General features: G+C 42.4%; 1 protein-coding gene across 4 annotated transcripts in view; it reads right to left on the bottom strand.

The window, feature by feature from the left end:
- Positions 1-21,420, bottom strand: part of rock2a (rho-associated, coiled-coil containing protein kinase 2a) — a 332,194-nt gene that overhangs the window by 211,031 nt on the left and 99,743 nt on the right. For all 4 annotated transcript variants that reach the window (XM_068022672.1, XM_068022681.1, XM_068022689.1 and 1 more), the window contains 3 exons: positions 15,732-15,869; positions 9,852-10,112; positions 8,162-8,306 (listed from right to left, as the gene is read on the bottom strand). In XM_068022672.1, coding sequence (XP_067878773.1) covers positions 8,162-8,306; positions 9,852-10,112; positions 15,732-15,869 — 544 coding nt within the window. The remainder of the gene's footprint in view (positions 1-8,161; positions 8,307-9,851; positions 10,113-15,731; positions 15,870-21,420) is intronic.

Below are 21,420 nucleotides of genomic sequence, written 5' to 3' on the forward strand. Positions count from 1 at the left end.
TACTTGCTTATAACCTTTCACATTTCTAATATTTGCTAGTTCTGAAGAAGGGTCACTGACCTGAAATGTTAACTCGGCTTCTCTCTCCACAGATACTGCCAGACCTGCTGAGTATTTCCAGCATTTCTTGTTTTTATTTCAGTTATCAGTCTTACTCTCATAGCCATAATCTAGTTTTTTTCAACCGGGATTGGGCACGAGCACAACTGGGGAGCTCCAACTGCTTTGACTGGGCTCAATCAGCTTGTGCTCCAGCATACACTGAATTTTCTCCTGTATTTCTACAATATCTTTTCCAGTTGCTCTGTAGCAGTGAACTCAACCATGGATTCAAAGTTGTTCATAACTTTGTGAAAAACATCCAGTGTTTTTTGTACATGGTATTTCCTGTGCTCCACCAGCCTGGACCACAATTCCTCAGATCTGCCTCAAAAACCTATTGCTCGTAGGGTTTTCCTTTGGCTTATGAGCTTTTCTGTGTCTCTCTTCAGAATTTAAATCTTTAATTTCTAGGTCTTCAGTTTGAATTTCCTCCTGAACCTGGATCAGTGGTTTTATTTTATGGGAGGGGTCTCTCCTACATCCACATCGTTAAGGGTTAGGGGTGTGCACCCTGATTTGTCCCTGCAGGCCCCTTTAAATGCTGTGAGCAGCCTTGTTAAGTCTCCTCTCTGTTCTGCATTTAAACAGAACAGTAGTGTCTAATTTCCTTAACATTTCAATGTTAGCTAACCGGACGGTAGGGGGTTCAATTTGGGAATCCTCCAGGCCTTCCTCGAACTTGTCCTCACTGTTCCCTTCGCCCTCCTCTTTCCTGACTGTGATACCGTTTTAACATAATAATGTGGCACAGCCTTTGCTTTTTCCTATGTTCTGTGGTGTCAATTATATAATTCACCTGACTAATTCTCTTCATTACTCTGTATGGGCCACTGAACCAGGCTTCCAATCCTTCTCTCTGTATTGGTAATAGCACTAACACAGTCTCCAAGATAAAATGTTCTGGTCTTGACATGTTTATCCGCCTGCCTTTTCATAGTCGTCTGGGAGATTATTTTTTTTAGATATTCCTGAGTCACCGCACAGGCTCTCATGAGCCATTCTTGGAACATGAAGATGCAGTCCAATGGAAGATTCGTCCCTGTGCCTCAAAAACCTCTCCTTTATTAGCTTTAGAGGTCCTCTCACCCTGTGCCCATAAACTAATTCAAAAGGACTAAAGCCAGTAGACTCATTGGGTGAGCCTCTGGTAGCAAACAGAAGAAATCCCAGCCCTTTGTCTCAGTCATGGTGGGGTGGGGGGCTACTCATACCCTGATCACTGTCTTTAGGGTCTGGTGGTACTGCTCCAAAGACCCTTGTGACTGTGGGTGGAAGGCTGCCAGATTGAACATTGAGTTTAATCATTTCAGAGCATGACGGGCTCCCTTTTTATTTTTAGTTATTTTTTCTTTTTTATTATCTATTATTTTTTATTTGTTTGTTTCATAATTCAGTTTTTTATTTGCCATGTGCCTACCCACTGTTTTTTTCAAGTGTGTGTTTTGGGCCAGGGCTGTTCATTTTCCTGTCACTTAACACCCTCTCTGCACTTCGTCTTTCAGCACACTATTAACATTACGTCTGCCTTTGCTCCATGACCTTCTGGTCAATTATTCTCTGTGACTCTCTGCCCTATCAACACCTTTCCTTTTGTTATCTCTTGCCCCACCCCCTGCTTTATTTGCTTAAACTGATTACATTTTTAACATTTGCCAGTTCTGATGAAGGGTCACTGACCTGAAACGTTAACTCTGCTTCTCTCTCCACAGATGCTGCCAGACCTGCTGAATATTTCCAGCATTTTCTGGTTCTTATTTGAGGACTTTAGCTGGGTTATGCCCAGATTACCCATGATCTTTTGAAAAATACTGGACAGAATATTTGTGCCCTGATCCGACTGGATGTCAGGAGGCAGCCCATGTCGTGTGATGAATTGGGTTAGTCCCTCCTCCACTACCTTGCAGAGTTGTGGCCAGTGAAAATGCTGTTTGATGTGGGCTTGGGTTTTTCTTATGCTGACATGTCCAGCCACTGGGTTCTCATGGGCTATCCTCAATATTTCCCTATGGTACCGTAGCAGCACCACTACTTGGTGAACCATGGCCCACTCTTTGTCTGCAGGTCTGTGAGGAGGTCTCCACTTCCTCATCAGCACCTCATCCTTTAAATAATAGCACTCTGGAACGCCCTCTGCTTCGCTTCAATTTGGGCAGTCTGTGTTAACTTTTTTAACCCTGGGTCAGCTTGCTGATCCTCGACTAAGGAAGACCTGTTTAATCCATCCACCTGGTCCTCTAACTTCCCAAAGGTTTCAGATAAACAGACAGTAGGGTCATCTGTCTGCAGTGCCAGTTCAGCCTCCTCTGACGGAACTTGTTTAGCCATGAACCAGGTCACCAGTCAGGCAAAATGCCAGAGACCTTTTTCCTGTAACTGCTCTGTCTTCCTGACCTCTTTCCGTCTCTCCAAAACCAGTGGGGAGCTACCACCTTCGCCCCTGCCAGATCATTACCCAGGAGCAGGTCGATCCTGTCCACAGGTAAACTATGGACAATGCCCAGTTACCAGTCCTGAAACAAGGTCGCACTCCAGGTGCACCCGATATAAAGGTATGGGCATATACTTTTCTCTGATACCGTTTACTAGCACTCTCTGGGGGAAAGGTCATGACTTTTCCCAGCAGAAGGGATTGGGTGGCCCCTGTATCCCCGAGTATGACGATGGGCTTACTTGCCTCAAATGAGGGCTCTGGGGTCACTTTTCGTCTGGACACTGGTAACTCTTAGGGATTTTGTTAAGTTTTCCCACACTCTCAGCGGTAGGTTTACTGCGTTTTACAGCGAGTTAAAGCCACAACCTAGTCTTCTGAGCTTTCCATCAGGGCCCCTTTTCCTGCCCTGGTCTGGTGTACCCTGAAGAAACTTATGGGTTTTCCCCGTAACTTCCAGCAGTCAGCTCAAAGATGACCTGCTTTGCTACAATGGAAACATACAGGCTTCCAGGCGTCACTCCTGTTCCCAGCACATTCCTCTTTGGCCTGAGGAGGGCCCCCTGTGTTCCAAGCTCTCCCTTCTCGTTCATAGCTGTTCATCCTCCTACCACTCTCCCACCTTCTATCCTTTACAGGTTTTTGGAGGCGAGTATGGAAGAGTTTCCCTTGGGGCAAGGGCTTGTGAATAAGTATATAATTATCAGCCAGGATTGCTGCCTGCCTGGCTCTTGGAACCTTTTCTTCCTGCATGTGGTTTCATATGGAAAGAGGAAGTGAATTTTTGAACTCAAGAGGATCACCTCTCTGAGGTTTGCATAGGTGGACTCTATCTTAAATGCCAGTATCCAATGGTCGAAAGTGAGTTGCTTAACCCATTCAAACCCGATGCAAGTTTGTTCAGGTCGCTTTTGGAGAGTTCAGAACTTGTGGCGCATGCTTCCGGTACTAGCTCGTATGCATTCAGGATAGCATTTTTAGTCATCTCATAGTCTGATGAACTCTCATCAGGCAACAGTGAATAAACCTCATGGGCTTTTCCTGTTAGTTTGCTTTGCAATAACCGTGTCCAGCTGTCTACTTGGCCACTTCAACTATTTTGCAAGCTTTTCAAAAGAGGTGAATAATGCTTCCACATCCCCCTCATTGAACTTGAGATGGTGTAAGTTGCGCGCCCGGCCGTACCCAAATCCGCAGCAGGTCTCCAACGTGAACAGCCTCTGGCATCAACTGGGAGAACTTTAAGATCTCAGCACTTGGCTCAGAGTGAGGGATAGTTCCCTCACGAACGTTGCATTCACTGGGTCTTCCTTATTCAGTTCGAGTTGCCTGATCTTGAATTCTCTCTCTCCCTTCCATTCCTGGAATTCTCTTTCTTTCTCCCTTTACTGGAAAGCCCTTTCTTTTTCTTTATCCTGGAATTCTAAATCTAGTCTCTCTGTTCTAGCTCTATCTTAGCTAAAGTTATTCTGTCTGTTTCAGATTCTATGCCTCTCTCTGGTTCTTCAGTGTCAATTTTTAAATGGTTGACCACAAGTTTTAGGATTTCAGGCTTCCGAGCTTTTGGACAGACAGTAATCTCTGACTGCCCAGCTACATTCCTCAATTCTTCAACAGAAAGGGCTTTTAACCTGGCCCAAGTTACTTCACTCTGTTCTAGGAAGGTACTGCCCTCGAATGTGGACATTTTAGTACTCTAGCACTAAAAACCACAAGAAAACCTGTACTGAAGATTTTAAATTATTGCTAGGGATCAATTTGGTTTCTATTACGGTCAAGTGAGGAGCTGTTGAAGGGTTTCCCTCTTTTCCCTCTCCTTGTTAGACCACAACAACTTTAATTCTTTCTTAAAGTGGATGTACTGGCCAATTCACTCGGTGTTTGATTACTTACTTGCTATAATCATAAGAACCAATCAGACAGGTTTTCTTGACTTAACAAATAAAGAGCTTAACTTTACTGTACCCAAACCCAACTAAAAATAATAAATGATGCGCCAACTTTCACTCTCACATACACACTAGAGGTTTACACACACACAAATAGGTTACATAATGGGGAATAGTAGATTGGTTGAGTTATAGTCCATAAAAATGCTATACAGTCTGTGACGTCTGGTGATTCAACTGGTTTCTAGCTGAATTTAGTGTTCCTGCGGCCTGTAGTTTGAAGAGGCAGATGACTGGTACGGTGAGTCTTGTGGAAAGAGCGAGGCAGACGATTTCCTCCAACGGGGTTTCTGATTATTGACCACCTTTGCACACTCTGGCTACAAACAGGATTTGAAAGCTTTCACGCTGGAATGGAGAGAGGGAGGAGGGGAACGAGGGGGAGAGAAAGAGACCCCCACTTAGGGTTTGGGTTTGCTCATGTCACAGCCCAGTTGCTTTTTTTCCCCTGCTACAAACAAAAACAGCTTAAAACCACACATGGGGAGGGGCTTGTCACATGACAGTCACAGTAATTCAAACCTTGCATTTAGCAGTATTTATTCTTGCTCAGAGAACAGGTAGTTCCTTTAAATATCATGGGTCTTGGTTCTTGCTGGGATATGAACAGATATTTCGTCTCTCTCCTCACAAGCATTGCAGTGTAGGATACAGTGTTGCAAATTAGGTGATCGTCTTCAGCTGAAAGGATGACTTTGCCGGCAGCTTGGTTTTTTTTAAAAGAATGTTTTAATAAAATACAAATTCAGATCTCCAGCCAGTGGACCAAAGAAAATTAGCATTCAACAAACCACATTAGCATAACAGAGAAAATGATACGAGAAGTCGAGAGGATTATTACAACAGTTAAAAGAGAAAAAGAGATACTAGGTAAACTCGGCAAACTTAAGGACAAAACCCAGGAACCAGAAGGATTGCACCTGTGTTTACTCAAAGAAATCAAGGTGATATCAGAGGCACTAGTATCCATCCATACACACAAACTCAAATCGATTAAGAAATAGCAGTGGAGGACTGGAACTGTTTTTGTAATTCCCTTCTTCACAGAGGGAGATAGAACACATCTATGGAACTATAGAGCAGTAGTAGGAAAGATGCTCTCTATGTCTACCTCTAGTATAACAAAAAAATGGTCAGCATGGATTTCTAAAAGTAAGGTCATATTTGACCAATCTTACTGAATTCTTTGAAGTACTAAAAAGAGTGCATTAGGACATTGTGGTATACATGCACTGTCAAAAGGCCTACAATAAGGTGCCTCATAAGACCCTCATGTAACAAAGGTCAGGGAACATTGTATCAGCAGCAAGGAAGTAGCATGGATGGAAAATTGTCTACAGATTAGAAAACAGAGATTAGGTGTTGAGGGAAGGTCCTTAGATAGGCAGAAAGTGGTAAGTGGTGCCCCAGAGGAATCCATGCTGGGACCGCTGTTGTTAACCATATACATAAATGATTTGGACTTAGGAATTGGAGGTATGGTGTTGAAATTTACAGATGATACCAAATTTTGGCGAGGTGTGGGGGGGGGGGGGCGACTGGAATAACTAATATGGAGGACTGCAACAAATACAGGTTTGCAGAGATCAGCCACATCAGTGACAATTAAATTCAATATTGCAATGTGTGATGTGGTTCATTTTGGTAGGAGAAATAAGTAGGCCATTTATTCCTTGGAAAATAAGAAACTAAATGGGTCGAAGGGGCAGAGAGATCTGGGAATTCAGACACATAAATCACGAAGTTTGAAAGGTCGTAAAGTGTGCAACTGGGGTTCAAATCATGAGGGGTCTAGAGAAATTAGATCGGGAAAACCTGCTCCCATTGGCAGAAGGGTTGAGAACCAAAGAACAAAGATTTGTGAGTGGCAAAAGAAGCAAAGGTGGCATAAGAATTTTTTTTTTTTTTTACGCAGCAAGTAGTTCAGATCTGGAATGCAGTGCCTGAGACTGTGGTGGATTCAATCGTGGTTTTCAAAAGCAAATTGGATAAGCACCTGAACAGAAAATATTTGCAGGGGTACAAGGAAAGGGCAGGGAAGTGGGACTAGCAGAGTTGATCTTGCAGAAAGCTGGCATGGACATGATGGGCTGACTAGCCTCCTTCTGTGCTGTAACCATTCCATGATTTCTGGATGAACAGAATATAATCGCTGAGAGATAATGTTAAATTTATGTGGAACATTAGTAAGACCACATTTCGGGTACTGTGTGCAATTCTGGTCTCCATACTACAAAAATACTGAAGCACTGGAAAAGTGCAGAGAATACTGACAAGGATGTAACCAAAATTGAGAAGGTGCAAATATCAGGAAAGATTAAGCAGCCTGCAGTTTTTCTGTCTGGAAGAGGAAACCTTATAAAGGTTTTTAAAATTATGAAAGTGTTCGATTTAGATGCTTCTGTACACAAATCACTAAAAGCGACTGCACAAGTACCAAAAAATTTAAAAAGCCTAATGAAATGCTGGCCTTTATCGCAGGAGGGCAGAAATACCAAAGTGATGCTTTGGCTGTACAACTTAAATTCACCAGAATGATTCGGGGGCTTAAAGGTTATGAAGACTGGTTGCATGAACTTGATTTGTATTGCCTTGAGTTTGGAACTTTGCAAGGTGATCTAATGGAGGTGTTGCAATTGCTAAAGACAATTAGTAAGAGTAGATACATAGAAACAATTTCCTCAGGTGGACAACTCCAGATCAAAGGGGCATAAACTTAGAATTAGAGGTGGGCCATTTCGGATCAAGGTAGGGAAGCACTTGTTCCACACAAAGGGTAGTAGAAATCTGTAACGCTGTCCCCAAAAGGCTGAGAGTGCTTTGTCAATTGAAATTTTCAAGACTGAGATCAAGAGGATTTTTATTAGCTAAGGGTATCGAGGGATATGGAGCAACAGCAGGTAAATGGATTTGAGGGTCAGATCAGCCACAATCTAACTGATTGGCAGAACAGGCTCAAAGAGCGAATGGCCTTTTCCTATTCTTGTGATAGTTTCTGTAGAACCACCCTGCTTCCACTTGTGGATGAATCAAGAACAAGGGGACATAAATATATGACAGCCTCTAACAGATCAAATACAGAAGGGGGTGGGGTTTCTCGACAGTGGTGAGAATATGTAATTTGCAATTTCATGGAATGGTTGAAGCAGATGGCATGGCACATTTAAGGTATTGCCTGATGCATATGAGGAAGAAGGAATTAAATACGGGGGACAGGATGGCAAGAGACAGAGTGTGGAGTATAAAAGCTATTATAGACCAGTTGGGCCGAATGGCCCATTTCTGTACTGTAGATTCTACATAGTTAATGCAGCAGTCTCTCTCTTGTTGCTAGGTTCTGCTACTCCCCCGGATTATTAAGCAATAATATGGTAAATTTTCTGTCTAGTGTGCCCATTTGAGATTGGCAATCAGGAAAAATTGCAGGCACAGACACTACATTTTGCAATCACAGCACAACATCTGTGTATCAAGTCAACAATAATTTGCAACCTTTATCCAATTATTTAATTGGAGCAATACACCATGTTTGTCACTGTAACTGACTCAGTGTCAATTGGCTTATCAGCAGACAAAACTGATTTTAACTGCTACTACCAAAAAATGCTATATTCAGCCTCTACCACCTACTGTTCACATTCATTGTAGATTAAACAAAGTTAATATAAGCTTCTAAACTTACCAACCAGCATTTCATACAGGAAAACTCCCACAGACCACCAATCGCACTCCCGGCCATAATAACCATCCCCTCCCTGCGATTTTAGTACCTCAGGAGAGATGTAATCAGGAGTTCCAACTGCTGTATCACATCGAACCATTCCAGTCTGTGTATTTATAAGATGGTAATAAGAAAAAAAAAATGCTTTACAAAATAAAATGATAATCCGAAAACTGTAGGCTTAATACCATGTTCTGAAGTAAGTTTTTAAATGCACTGTCACCATTACAATGCACTCTGTAGGACCCAAACATTTTGCATTTTCTCAAGATCTGCATTTTAATGAACAGCCCTTGATTTAGTGCAAAATGTGGTGTGAAAGTCAAGTAGTACATAATTTTACAATAAACTGCATTACCAATTTATCAAATTATGAATAACTTTTGAACAAACTTGTGTCACGTGGTTTATCCACGTTCATTTGAAATCATTTTTTTCTCCAGCAAAACTGTATACATTGAATGGCTTACAGTGGGAAGTTATCTGTAAGCAATTGCCAAAGGCACTGTCTTTTGCTTTGCAGATGAAAGAGGGCGCCAAAAGAACTGAATACATATTCAGAAAAAAACTCAAGTCAATTATTTGCATATGCAAAGACTGGAATGAAAGCATGCACCAATAAATCAGAACTCCAGATTTAAACTAAAAGTAAGTTATAACAAGATGCCTAAGTTTCCACAAAACCAATAAACTATTCATGCAGATTTATTTATTTTTTATTCATTCATGGGATGTGGGCGACGCTGGCCAGACCAGCATTTATTGCCCATCCTTAATTGCCCTTGAGAAGGTGGTGGTGAGCTGCCTTCTTGAACCGCTGCAGTCCATTTGGGGTAGGTACACCCACAGTGCTGTTAGGAAGGGAGTTCCAGGATTTTGACCCAGCGACAGTGAAGGAACGGCAATATAGTTCCAAGTCAGGATGGTGTGTGACTTGGAGGGGAACTTGCAGGTGGTGGTGTTCCCATGTATTTGCTGCCCTTGTCCTTCTAGTTGGTAGAGGTCGCGGGTTTAAATAATATGCAATACAGTTCTTGCTTTGATATTGAAAGCCAAACATATCAGAATTCAATTCCATGATAATACAACATCCCTCAAAGTGAAGACAAACAATTATGCAATAAAAGCACTACAAAATAATTCAGTTGTTTCTCCACAACGACTGCTGTTACATGGAAATTTTGGTTACACTGCCAATTATGAGGTTTACATGAAAACATGAATGACAGATCATGTATAAATATAAAATGGTACTATATATGAGAACAGCCAAAAGTCAGGCAACAGCTGATATTGACAGAAACTAGCAAAATTACACTGAGATTTCAGGTAAAAGTGCAAATTAGTAGATGGGAATTAAAGAAAAGTAACAAAGTTACATTTTAAAATCAGCAAAAGATGAAGTCATTTGTATTCTTTACAAACCAACAGCAAGAGACAGGAATGCTGCTTTTACATACAATTATCAAAATATGGACATTTTAGAAAACCATGCTGATTAGTAAAGCTAACCTAGCAAAAGCAAACCTAGTACAACCAACAAAAATAGTCAGTGTACAATGGAAAAACAGTTAAGACATGTTTTATGTTAGTTTCTGAGAATACTCATTTTAGGTGTTAAAATGCCTCATTCTATATCTGGTTAACTTACCGAATCCATTTTCATACAAGTACCAAAATCTGCCAACTTTAAATGTCCAAATTTGTCTAATAGCATATTATCAGGCTTAACGTCTCTGTGTATAAAACCCATGGAGTGAATGCCATCCAAGGCGAGCACTACTTCAGCAGTGTAGAACTTGGCCCATCTTTCAGGCACATCGTAATTACTCATGAGATTTACAAGGTCACCACCAGGCATATACTCCATTACCATATAGAGGTATCTGTCATCTTGAAAGGCATAAAATAGCTGCAAGAAAAATAGCAAAAGTTACAACATTTTTTTTAAAATAACAGGAAATTATTTTTTAAAATCCTGTTCACCAGCAGCGCTACTAAACAAAACTGCATGAACAACTATTTTTAGCACTTGGCCTAAAACACTCCACACCCACCCCCTGACCTCATGAGGAAATTGGATATAATTTTTCAATTGTATTAAATACCCTGTAAATTTCTACATAGAAATTTAAAATTAGCTCTCTGATGCCTGCGAATATATAGCCTGGAGTCTTAATAATACAGACCAAGGAGGCGCTCAGTTCAACCCATGGCTGTGTTGATCTATGGTGATATCAATAAGGCCTGCTATACGATCAAATGTGTTGGGCAAACACAGGATTTGGCTCCATTTTAATGCTCCTCATAGTTGAGCAACCTGCTGATACTTGCTAGAGTCTAGATTTAACAAAGAATAGCCACTTGGACAAAGTGCGTCATTACTTTTTAAAGACATTCATTCATGGGATGTGGGCGTCGCTGGCTAGGCCAGCATTTATTGCCCATCCTATTTGCCCTCGAGGAGGTGGTGGTGAGATGCCTTCTTGAACCACTACAATCACGGAGGTGTAGATACACCAACAGTGCTGTTTGGAAAGGAGTTCCAGGATTCTGACCCAGTGACAGCGAAGGAATGGCAACATAGTTCCAAGTCAGGATGGTGTGTGGCTTGGAGAGGAATTTGCAGGTGGTAGTGTTCCCATGCCTCTGCTAATCTTGTCCTTCTAAGTGGTAGATAGAGGTTGTGAGTTTGGAAGGTGCTGTCGAAGTGGCCTTAGTGAGTTGCTGCAGTGCATCTTGTAGATGGTACACACTGTGCACTGGTGGTGGAGGGAGTGAATGTTGAAGATGGTGGATGGGGTGCCAATCTAGCGGGCTGCTTTGTCTTGGATGGTGTCGAGCTTCTTGAGTGTTGTTGGAGCTGCACTCATCCAGGCAAGTGGACTGTATTCCATCACACTCCTGACTTGTAAATGGTGGACAGGCATTGGAGAGTCAGGAGGTGAGTTATTGCTGCAGAATCCATAGCCTCTGACCTGCTCTTGTAGCCACAGTATTTATATGGCTGGCCCAAATCAGTTTCTGGCCAATGGTAATCCCCAGGATGTTGATAGTGGGGGGATTCAGGGACGGTAATGACATTGAATATCAACAGGAGATGGTTAGATTCTCTCTTGTTGGAGATGGTCACTGTCCGGCATTTGTGTGGTGCGAGTGTTACTTGCCACTTCTCAGCCCAAGCCTGGACGTTGTCCAGGTCTTGCTGCATCTGGACACGGACTGCTTCAGTATCTGAGGAGTCATGAATGGTGCTGAACATTGTGCAATCTACATCACACATCCCCACTTCTCTCTTTATGGAAGGAAGGTCATTGCTGGAGCAGCTGAAGATGGTTGGGCCTAAGACACTACTCCAAGGAACTCCTGCAGCGACATCCTTGGGCTGAGCTGAATAGCCTCCAACAACCACAACCATCTTACTTTGTGCTAGGCATGACTCCAATTAGTGGACAGTTTTCACCTTGATTCCCATTGAATCCAGTTTTGCTCGGGCTCCTTGATGCCAAACTTGGTCAAATGCTACCTTGATGTCAAGGCAGTCACTCTCACCTCTGGAGTTCAGCTCTTTCGCCCATGTTCGAACCAAGGTTGTAATGAAGTCAGGAGCTGAGTGGCCCTGGTGGAACCCAAACGGAGTATCTATTTCTAAGCAAGTGCTGCATGATAGTGCTGTCGACAACCCCTTCCATCGCTTTGCTGATGATCGAGAGTAGACTGATAGGGCAATAATTGATCATGTCGGATTTGTCCTGCTCTTTATGTACAGGACATATATGAGCAATTTTCCATATTGCTGGGTGGATACCAGTGTTGTAGCTGTACTGGAACAGCTTGGCTAGGGGTGCAGCTAATTCTGGAGCACAAGTCTGCAGTACTATTGCCGGAACGTTGTCAGGGCCCATAGCCTTTGCAGTATCCAGTACCTTCAGCCGTTCCTTGATATCACGTGGAGTGAATCAGATTGGTTGAACTGCCAGCACTTGTGAAGCCAAGATTTTGATAGAATAAAAGGGAAATACTTCCCTCTAGTTGGGCACTGAAGAGGGGACATCAATTTAGAATAGACACTTAGGAGAGGGAAGAAAGATTAGTAGAAGCATTAAATGCTTCCCTACTGGGAGTGGTTGAAGTAGAAACCATTCCATCATTTCAGGGAAAGGTAGCTAAGCATTTGAAGTAGAGGAGGAGACAAGGGTAAATGGTGAAATTATGGAGTGGGATTAGTTCTAGACTGCTCTAGAAAAGGAGCCAGCACAGACATTAGGGGCCAAATAGCTTCCTTGGGTTCTGTTAATTTCTCTGAAATAAGTTGCTGCAATCAGAAGAGCAGAGAATAGGAGAATGTTGGAAAAGGGGAAAAGAGAAACCACAGTTAAAAATAAAACTATGCACACAAATTATTTTGCACAGCATCCATTCGATTCCCTTATTTACATAAGCCAGGGTTGAGAAAGGCAAAGGAGAGAGGAAACCTCAACTACTGAGAATCATGAAATTATAACCCAAGCTTAGGGGATAAGACAACTATTTATTATTGGATTTTTTGTCACAATTTGTAAATAAATGCTACAGAAACTTCCAGTGGCAACACAGCTATACTGATTAAACTTAAACTCTATTGCCTCACCCACCAAAGAAAGTGTATCTTGATGTAACAAATGAACAAGCTGACCTTCATCAAAAGTACAGAATTTCCCAACCTTTGAAACACGTTTGTTGGTCACTAACAATTAGGTTTTGTTCAACCAAGCAAAGAAATTGCTGGCAGAAATGTAATATCTTCTGTCTAGCAAACCAGTATATTATTTTGTACTTTTCCTTCAGTGCTTGCAGAAAATTCCTTTCCATCAATTTTCTGATATATACATTCACTTTGATGTAATTTTAACGATACAAAATTTCCAAATGCAATGTCATTTGAACCATCAGCGATAAGGAGAAGTGCCCATTCTCTGGGGGGAAACTATAATTAAATGACCACTTGCTTCCTCTCAACTTCTTACAATGTCCAGAATATCAAACATCTGATCCAATGATGCTGTGATCTCATAACAGAAAAGGGTCACAAGACATTGAAAGGAGTAACTTCTGATCAGCTACATCCTGAAACAGTACTCTAAGTGATCCACAAATTAATTAGAAAGGAGGATTTTTCTAGACTGAAACAGGGTCTGTCTGGTAGCACATACCCAACGGAGGTGGCGGCACAGTGGCATACGAGAGGGAGGGAGTGGCCCTGGGATTCCTAAACATTAACTCTCTACCCCATGAGTCTTCTGGCATCAGGTCAAACATGGGCAAGGAAACCTCCTGCTGATTACCACCTACTGCCCTTCCTCAACTGATGAATCAGTACTCCTCCATGTTAAACACCATTTGGAAGAAGCACTGAGGGTAGCAAGGGAATGCACTCTGGGTGGGGGACTGGCAGCACCAGTACTGACTGAACTGGATGAGTCCTGAAGTACATTTCTGCAGGAATGCGCATGTTGCAAATGGTGAGGCGGCCAACAACTTAACCTCATCCTCACCAATCTACCTGGCGTAGATGCATCTGGCCTAACAGTATTGGTAGGAGTGACCACCACACAGTCTTTGCGGAAATGAAGTCCCATCTTCACACTGAAGACACCCTCCATTGGGTTGTGTGGCACTACCATTTTGCTAAATGGAACAGATTCAGAAAAGATCAAGCAGCTCAAAACTGGGCATCCATTAAGCGCTGTGGGCCATCTGCAGCAGCAGAGTTAGATTCAACCACAATCTGTAACCTCATGGCCCAGCATGCCCCTCACTCTTGCATTACAACCAAGCCTGGTTCAATAAAGCAAAGAGCATACCAGAAGCAGCACCAGACAAACCCAAAAACGAGATGCCAACCTGGTGAAGCCACAATACAGGACCACACGCATGCTAAACAGCTGAAGCAGCATGGAATAAACAGAGCTAAGCAATCCTACAACCAATGGATCACATCAAAGCTCTGCAGTCCTGCCACTTCCAGTCATGAATGGTGGTGCACAATTAAAGAACTAACCGGAGCAGGCTCCACAAACATCCCCAACCTCAATGATGGTGCAGCCTAGCACATCAGTGCAAAAGACAAGGCTGAAGCATTTGCAACCAACTTCAGTCAGAAGTGCTGAGTGAATGATCAATCTCAGTCTCCTGCATCCACAAATGTCAATCTTACACCAATTTGATTTACTTCATGTAATATCAAGAAACGGTTAAATGCACTGGATACAGCAAAGGCTACAGGCCCAGACTAAAGCATGGCTACCTGACCTGAACCCGACTGGGCCCCGACAACATGTCGGGTTCGGGTCGGGTTGCTCTTCCGACTCCGAATGCCGGACCCGGGTCGGACACAAAGACAGCCAGGACATCAAGGCGGGAAACATGCATTGGGACTCAGCACTAGTCTGCAGTGAGCGATTCAATCCAAGGTACAGCACAACTTCTTCAATAAAGTTGATTATATTCTGAGGGTCGGGCACGGGAAAAAGTCCAAGAACTCGGGCTGGGTCAGGCTTGGGTTGGGTTTCATTTGCAGACCCGAGCAGGCCTTTATCCCAGACAGCATCCCAACTGTGGCACTGAAGACTTGTGCTCCAGAACTAGCCAAGTCCCTAGCCAAGCTGTTCTAGTACAGCTACAACACTGGCATCTACACAACAATATGGAAAATTGCCAAGGTATGTCCTGGCCACACAAAGCAGAACAAATCCAATCTGGACAATTACCACGGCATCAGTTACTCTCAATCAGCAGCAAAGTGATGTCGACAGTGTTATCAAGTGGACCTCACTGAGCAATAACCTGCTCAGCAATGCTGTTTGGGTTCCGCCAAGCCCACTCAGCTCCAGACCTCATTACAGCCTTGGTTAAAACATGGACAAAGCAGCTGAATTGAAGAGGTGAGATGAGAGTGACTGCCTTCAACATCAAAGCAGTATTTGATTGAGCCCTAGCAAAATTGAAGTCAATGGGAATCGGGGGGGGGGGGGGGCGGGGGGACTCCCCATTGGTTGGGATCATAGAATTCTAGACTTGGGATCATAGAATTCTAGACCATGTGATCAAGGTGGATGAAAGCACAGCCAGCAATGCTGGGGCAAAGGGGAAATTGGACGCAATCTGAACGCATAAAACAGATTTGTTTTTTCTAATCCTTTAGATTGTGTTTCATTTCATTTAAGCCTGTCACATCTGATCCTCAAGCACCCCAGTCTTATTCAAATAAGCCCAAGGGTGAAAATTTTGGAGAGTTAGTGCACTGCTCACAGTTTGCACCAGCACAGCAGCAAAAAACCTCAATTGTGCTGGAAAATAAATTCCAGATACATAGCTTCATTAATATTGTGATTAATTGAGTCATAATGGTACTGGATTAGGCCTTTCAGCTCCGAGTCCACGCCAGTTCTCTGGAGAGCAAACCAGTCCCGTTCGATAGATAGCCAATCACAAATTACTTGAAATGAATTTATCAAACATGCAATTTAAAAACATTTCAAAACATCCTTACCTGGACAACCCAGGAACTGTTTGCAAAGGCCATAATATCTCTTTCCTCCCAGAAAAAAGCTGAATCAGATCGCTTGATCATTTCAAACTTACTTAAAAGTTTCATTGCATATACTTTCTGAGATGCTTTGTGTCTAACCTATCAGGGGAAAAAAAATTATTATTCTCGATTCACATTTCATTAAAATGTAAACTACAAAGGTTCCTTTGTAGCATTGTGTGTTCTTTTGGAACATTTTAATTTTTCATCATCCAGCTGGGTGGGACTGTATGCACCTGGTTACATCCTTATCTATCCAGTCATAACCAGAAGATCACCTGCAATGGCTTCTCTTCCCACTCCCGCACTATTACTTCTGGCGTCCCACAAGGATCTTTATCTTTTGCCCCTCCTACTTCTCGACGAGTTGCTGCTTAGGGACATCATACGAAAACAGTCAAGATCCACATGCACGCTGACGGTACCCAGCTCTAACTCACCACTACCTCTCACAACCCTTCTGTTGTCTCTAAATTGTCAGCCTGCTTGTCCAACATCCAGAATTGGATGAGCAGAAAATTCCTCCAACTAAATATTGGGAAGATCTAAGCCATTATCTATGGTTCCCTCCACAAACTGCCTTCCCTAGCCAACGACTCCATCCCTCTCCCTGGAAACTGTTGTTAATGATAGGTTAATTATGTTATAAGAGATAAACAGGTAAAGGACATAGCTTAATTAAGGCCCCAGAGCAAATATAAGAAGAGTCTGCTGGGATAAGGGGGAAGAGAAGGCAGATCTACGTTAGGGCGGCACAGTGGTTAGCACTGCAGCCTCACAGCTCCAGGGACCCGGGTTCAATTCTGGGTACTGCCTGTGTGGAGTTTGCAAGTTCTCCCTGTGACCGCATGGGTTTTCGCTGGGTGCTCTGGTTTCCTCCCACTGCCAAAGACTTGCAGGTGATAGGTAAATTGGCCATTGTAAATTGCCCCTAGTGTAGGTAGGTGGTAGGGAATATGAGATTACTATAGGGTTAGTAGAAATGGGTGGTTCTTGGTCGGCACAGACTCGGTGGGCCGAAGGGCCTGTTTCAGTGCTGTATCTCTAAATATAAAAATATAAAAAAAATATACGTAATGCTGCATTCTGTGAATAAACTATCCAGAAAAGGATCGGTGTTTAGTTTCGTGCTTTACTGTTTGACTTGGCTTGGATCCATTTAACATGGCAGCAGAGAATGGTTGCCTAAATGTGAAGACTAGAAGCTAATACTTTTTTTCCTAGACAGAAGGTTGAAATCTGGATTACTTTTGAGAAGAATGGCTGAAACCAAGTGGAAAGTGTGAGGGTATGATTTCCCACCGATGTTCTCTGAATCTGAACCTTATGACCAATGGAAAAATGAAGTAAACACGTGGACACAAGTTATGCCCTTACCGAAGAGGAAACAAGGCACTGTAGCTTTCCAACAAAAGCAAGATCAGCTGCGAAGTATTTTGTGACCTCGAGGTTCATCAGTTGGACAATGAGGAAGCTTTATGGCGAAAATTTTTAAGATGATCTAATAAATGCATACCAGGCATGGGCAGACTTTGATAAATTTAGAAAGGCAGACCATCATTCCACAGAGGAATATATTATGGAATTTAACATGCTATATAACAAACTACAGAAATTCTATTTGGAAATTCCTCATTTAGTGCTCGCTTTAAAATTGTTGGATTGTGCTGAAGTGTCACAGATGGAAAGGCTCCTGGTCTTAACTGGATGACATTCTCAGAAAAAGACATGCATGTGGATCAGATGTCTGATGCTTTAAAAAATATTTCTGAGAAAGCAGTCGTTTCCAGCAGCCTTCATGACACAAATGGGACATTTGGCGGTGTCACAGAGGATGGAGGACTCTATGGTCGCAGAATTTCGAGATCGTTGAGACACGGGGCGCAAGCATCAATACAGCAGAAGAATATTTAAAAAAATTTAGGATGGGAGAATCTTGGCAGATCTGGCAGACAACAGGAAAGGAGTAACAACAACATCAAATGAACCCCAGGAATTCACGGGGAATTATCAACGGGTGTTTCAAATGTGATTCAAAATATTATTGTGGTATACTGCCCAAAACACAACAGGGTTTTTGAGGTGACGCATCACAAAGAAGGGTCGGAAGTGGCTGATATTCATCAGTCTGAGGAAATTGTACTGATCGCAAGAAGCTTCAGTACAGCAATGAGTGCCCTAGTCGCGGATTCATTTAATTGCACCATGTTGGGCATTGATTGCACATTATCAGTATGTGCAACTGTTTTGACCAGGTGAGAAAGGTGTCTAAGGGTCTGATGCTGTCTTCACCTGGTCTTATTGTAACAGGGTTTAATTTTAAACACACTGTTTTTTGAGCTCCCCCTTTGTGAATCCTTGTTCATTGCTTTCCAATTATAAGGCAAAGAAACCAATGCACACAGGTTTTCTGAGGTTTAAAGAAGAAAGATGAAATTTTATTAAGACAAACTCTAATATGGTTAACTCCTACGGATATACGACGTGCCTTGGCAGCTTGTCAGAAAAGTAGAGTGATAATTATGGGGGATTTTAATCTACATATAAACTGGAAAAATCCAATGGGCAGAGGTAGCCTAGATGAGGAGTACATAGAATGTTTTTGGGATAATTTCTTGGAACAATATGTTCTGGAGCCAGAGAGCAGGCTATCAGATCTGGTATTGTCCAATGAGATAGGATGAATTAATGACCTCATAGTTAAGGTACCCCTAGGTAGCAGCGATCATAATATGATTGCATTTTACATTCAGTTTGAGGGAGAGAAGAGCGAGTCCAAGACTAGTATTTTAAACTTAAATAAGGGCAATTATGAGGGCATAAAAGCAGAGCTAGCTAAAGTGAACTGGCAAATCAGGTTAAGGGATAGGCTAATAGAGATGCAGTGGCAGACATTTAAGGGAATATTTCAGAATACACAGAGTAGATACATTTCAACGAGAAAGAAAAATTCCAAGGGTGGGACCCGCCATCCGTGGTTAACTAAAACAGTTAAAAATAGTATCGAACTTAAAGAAAAAGTCTATAATTGCACAAAGATGGAAGGCAGATCAGAAGATTGGACAGAATATAAAAAACAGCAAAAGGAGGACTAAAAGATTGATAAGGAAGGTAAAATTAGAGTATGAGAGAAAGCTAACTAGAAATATAAAGACAGATAGTAAGAGTTTCTATAGATATTTTTTAAAAAAGAGTTACCAAGTGAGCGTTGGTCCGATAAAGTGAGTCTGGGGAATTAATAATGGTTAATAAGGAGATGGAAAATGAATTGACCAGATATTTTGCATCAGTCTTCATTATAGAGGATACAAGTAACATCCCAGTATTAGCTGTAAGTCAGGAAATAGAAGGGAGGGAGGAACTCAAGAAAATTACAATCACCAGGGAAGCGGCACTGAACAAATTGTTGGAGCTGCGGGCTGACATGTTCCCGGGTCCTGATGGACTTCATCCTAGGGTCTTAAAAGAAGTGGCTAGTGAGATAGTTGATGCATTAGTTTTAATTTTCCAAACTTCCCTAGATTCGGGGAAGGTTCCTTTAGATTGGAAAATAGCGAATGTAACTCCTTTATTCAAAAAGGAAGACAGAAAGCAGGAAACTACAGGCCAGTTAGCTCAACACCTGTCTTAGGGAAATGTTAGAAGCTATTATTAAAGATGTCACAGTAGGGCATTTAGAAAAATTCAAGGTAATCAGGCAAAGTCAACATGGTGTTGCGAAAGGGAAATCATGTTTAACCAATTTATTGGAGTTCCTTTGAGTGAGTTACATGTGCTGTGGATAAAGGTGGATGTCTTGTACTTAGATTTTCAGAAGGCATTTGATAAGGTGCCACATCAAACGTTACTGCAGAAAATAAAAGCTCATGGTGTAGGGGGTAACATATTGGCATGGATAGAAGGGTCATTTTCTGGTTGGCTAGATGTAACGAGTGGTGTGCCACAGGGATCTCTGCTGGGGCCTCAACTTTTTACAATTTATATAAGTGACTTAGATGAAGGGACTGAAGGTATGGTTGCTATATTTGCTGATGACAGAAAGATAGATAGGAAAATAACTTAGGGCGGCACAGTGGCGCAGTGGTTAGCACCGCAGCCTCACAGCTCCAGGGACCCGGGTTCAATTCTGGGTACTGCCTGTGTGGGGTTTGCAAGTTCTCCCTGTGTCTGCGTGGGTTTCCTCCGGGTGCTCCGGTTTCCTCCCACAGCCAAAAAAAGACTTGCAGGTTGATAGGTAAATTGGCCATTATAAATTGCCCCTAGTATAGGTAGGTGGTAGGGGAATATAGTGACAGGTGAGGATGTGGAAGGAATATGGGATTAGTGTAGGATTAGTATAAATGGGTGGTTAATGGTCGGCACAGACTCGGTGGGCCGAAGGGCCTGTTTCAGTGCTGTATCCCTAAATCTAAAAATCTAAGAGGACATAAGGAGGCAACAAAAGGATGATAGATAGGTTAAGTGAGTGGGCAAAGATCTGGCAAATGGAGTATAATGTGGGAAAGTGCGAAATTATCCACTTTGACAGGAAGAATAAAAAAGCATATTATCTAAATGGTGAGAGATTGCAGACCTGCTGCATGAATCGCAAAAGGTTAGTACGCAGGTATAGCACGTAATTAGGAAAGCTAATAGAATGTTATCGTTTATGGCGAGAGGAATTGAATACAAAAGTGGGGAGGTTATGCTTCAGCTATAAAAGGGCATTGGTGAAACCACATCTAGAGTACTGTGTACAGTACTGGTCTCCTTATTTAAGGAAGGATGGAAATGTGTTGGAGGCAGTACAAAGAAGGTTTACTAGACTAATACCTAGAATGGGCGGGCTGTCTTATGAGGAAAGATTTGACAGGCTAGGCTTGTATCTGCTGGAATTTAGAAGAGTAAGAGGCAACCTGATTGAAACATATGAGATCCTGAGGGGTCCTGACAGGCTGGATGTGGAAAGGAATTTTCCCCTTGTGGGAGAATCTTGAACTAGGGGTCACTGTTTAGAAATAAGGTGTCACCCATTTAAGACAGATAAGGAGAAATGTTTTCTCTGAGGGTCGAATGTCTTTGGAATTCTCTTCCTCAAAAGGCAGTGGAAGCAGAGTCTTGGAATATTTTTAAGGCAGAGATAGATAGATTCTTGATAAGCAAGGGAGTGGAAGGTTATCAGGGGTAGGTGGAAATGTGGAGTAATCAGTTCAGCCATGAACTTATTGAATGGCGGAGCAGGATCAAGGCGGTCGAGTGGCCTACTCCTGTTCAAATGCCCATGCTAGCATGCACACACAGTAGAGGCAAATCGGGACAGAAAAGAGAGGAAAATATAGTAAAGAGGGTTTTGAGGCCATATCAGAAGAGTTTCTTGTTTACTATGCTTCGAGCTCACTTGATTGTAGGTCATCTTGAAGTTTGTCAGGGCCCAGTGTTCTTTTTGAACCTTGTTCATGTAGGAGACTTTTCTCTCTGTTTTCACAAGATTCAGTTCCATGGGAAAGAGATGGAGGTGGGCAGGACTGGAGAGGAGGTTCTGTCCAACTGGGAGCATACGGCTTTGAGTTCAAATTCTGTTTTTCCAATTTAAAATTCCCCTAGTTGGCCAGCAGGTGGTCATGTGACCGACTGGTTTGCCCACTTCTTCTGTGTATTGGGGAAGCAACAA

The sequence above is a fragment of the Heterodontus francisci genome, chromosome 3 (assembly GCF_036365525.1).
Source record: "Heterodontus francisci isolate sHetFra1 chromosome 3, sHetFra1.hap1, whole genome shotgun sequence".
NCBI lineage: Eukaryota > Metazoa > Chordata > Chondrichthyes > Heterodontiformes > Heterodontidae > Heterodontus > Heterodontus francisci.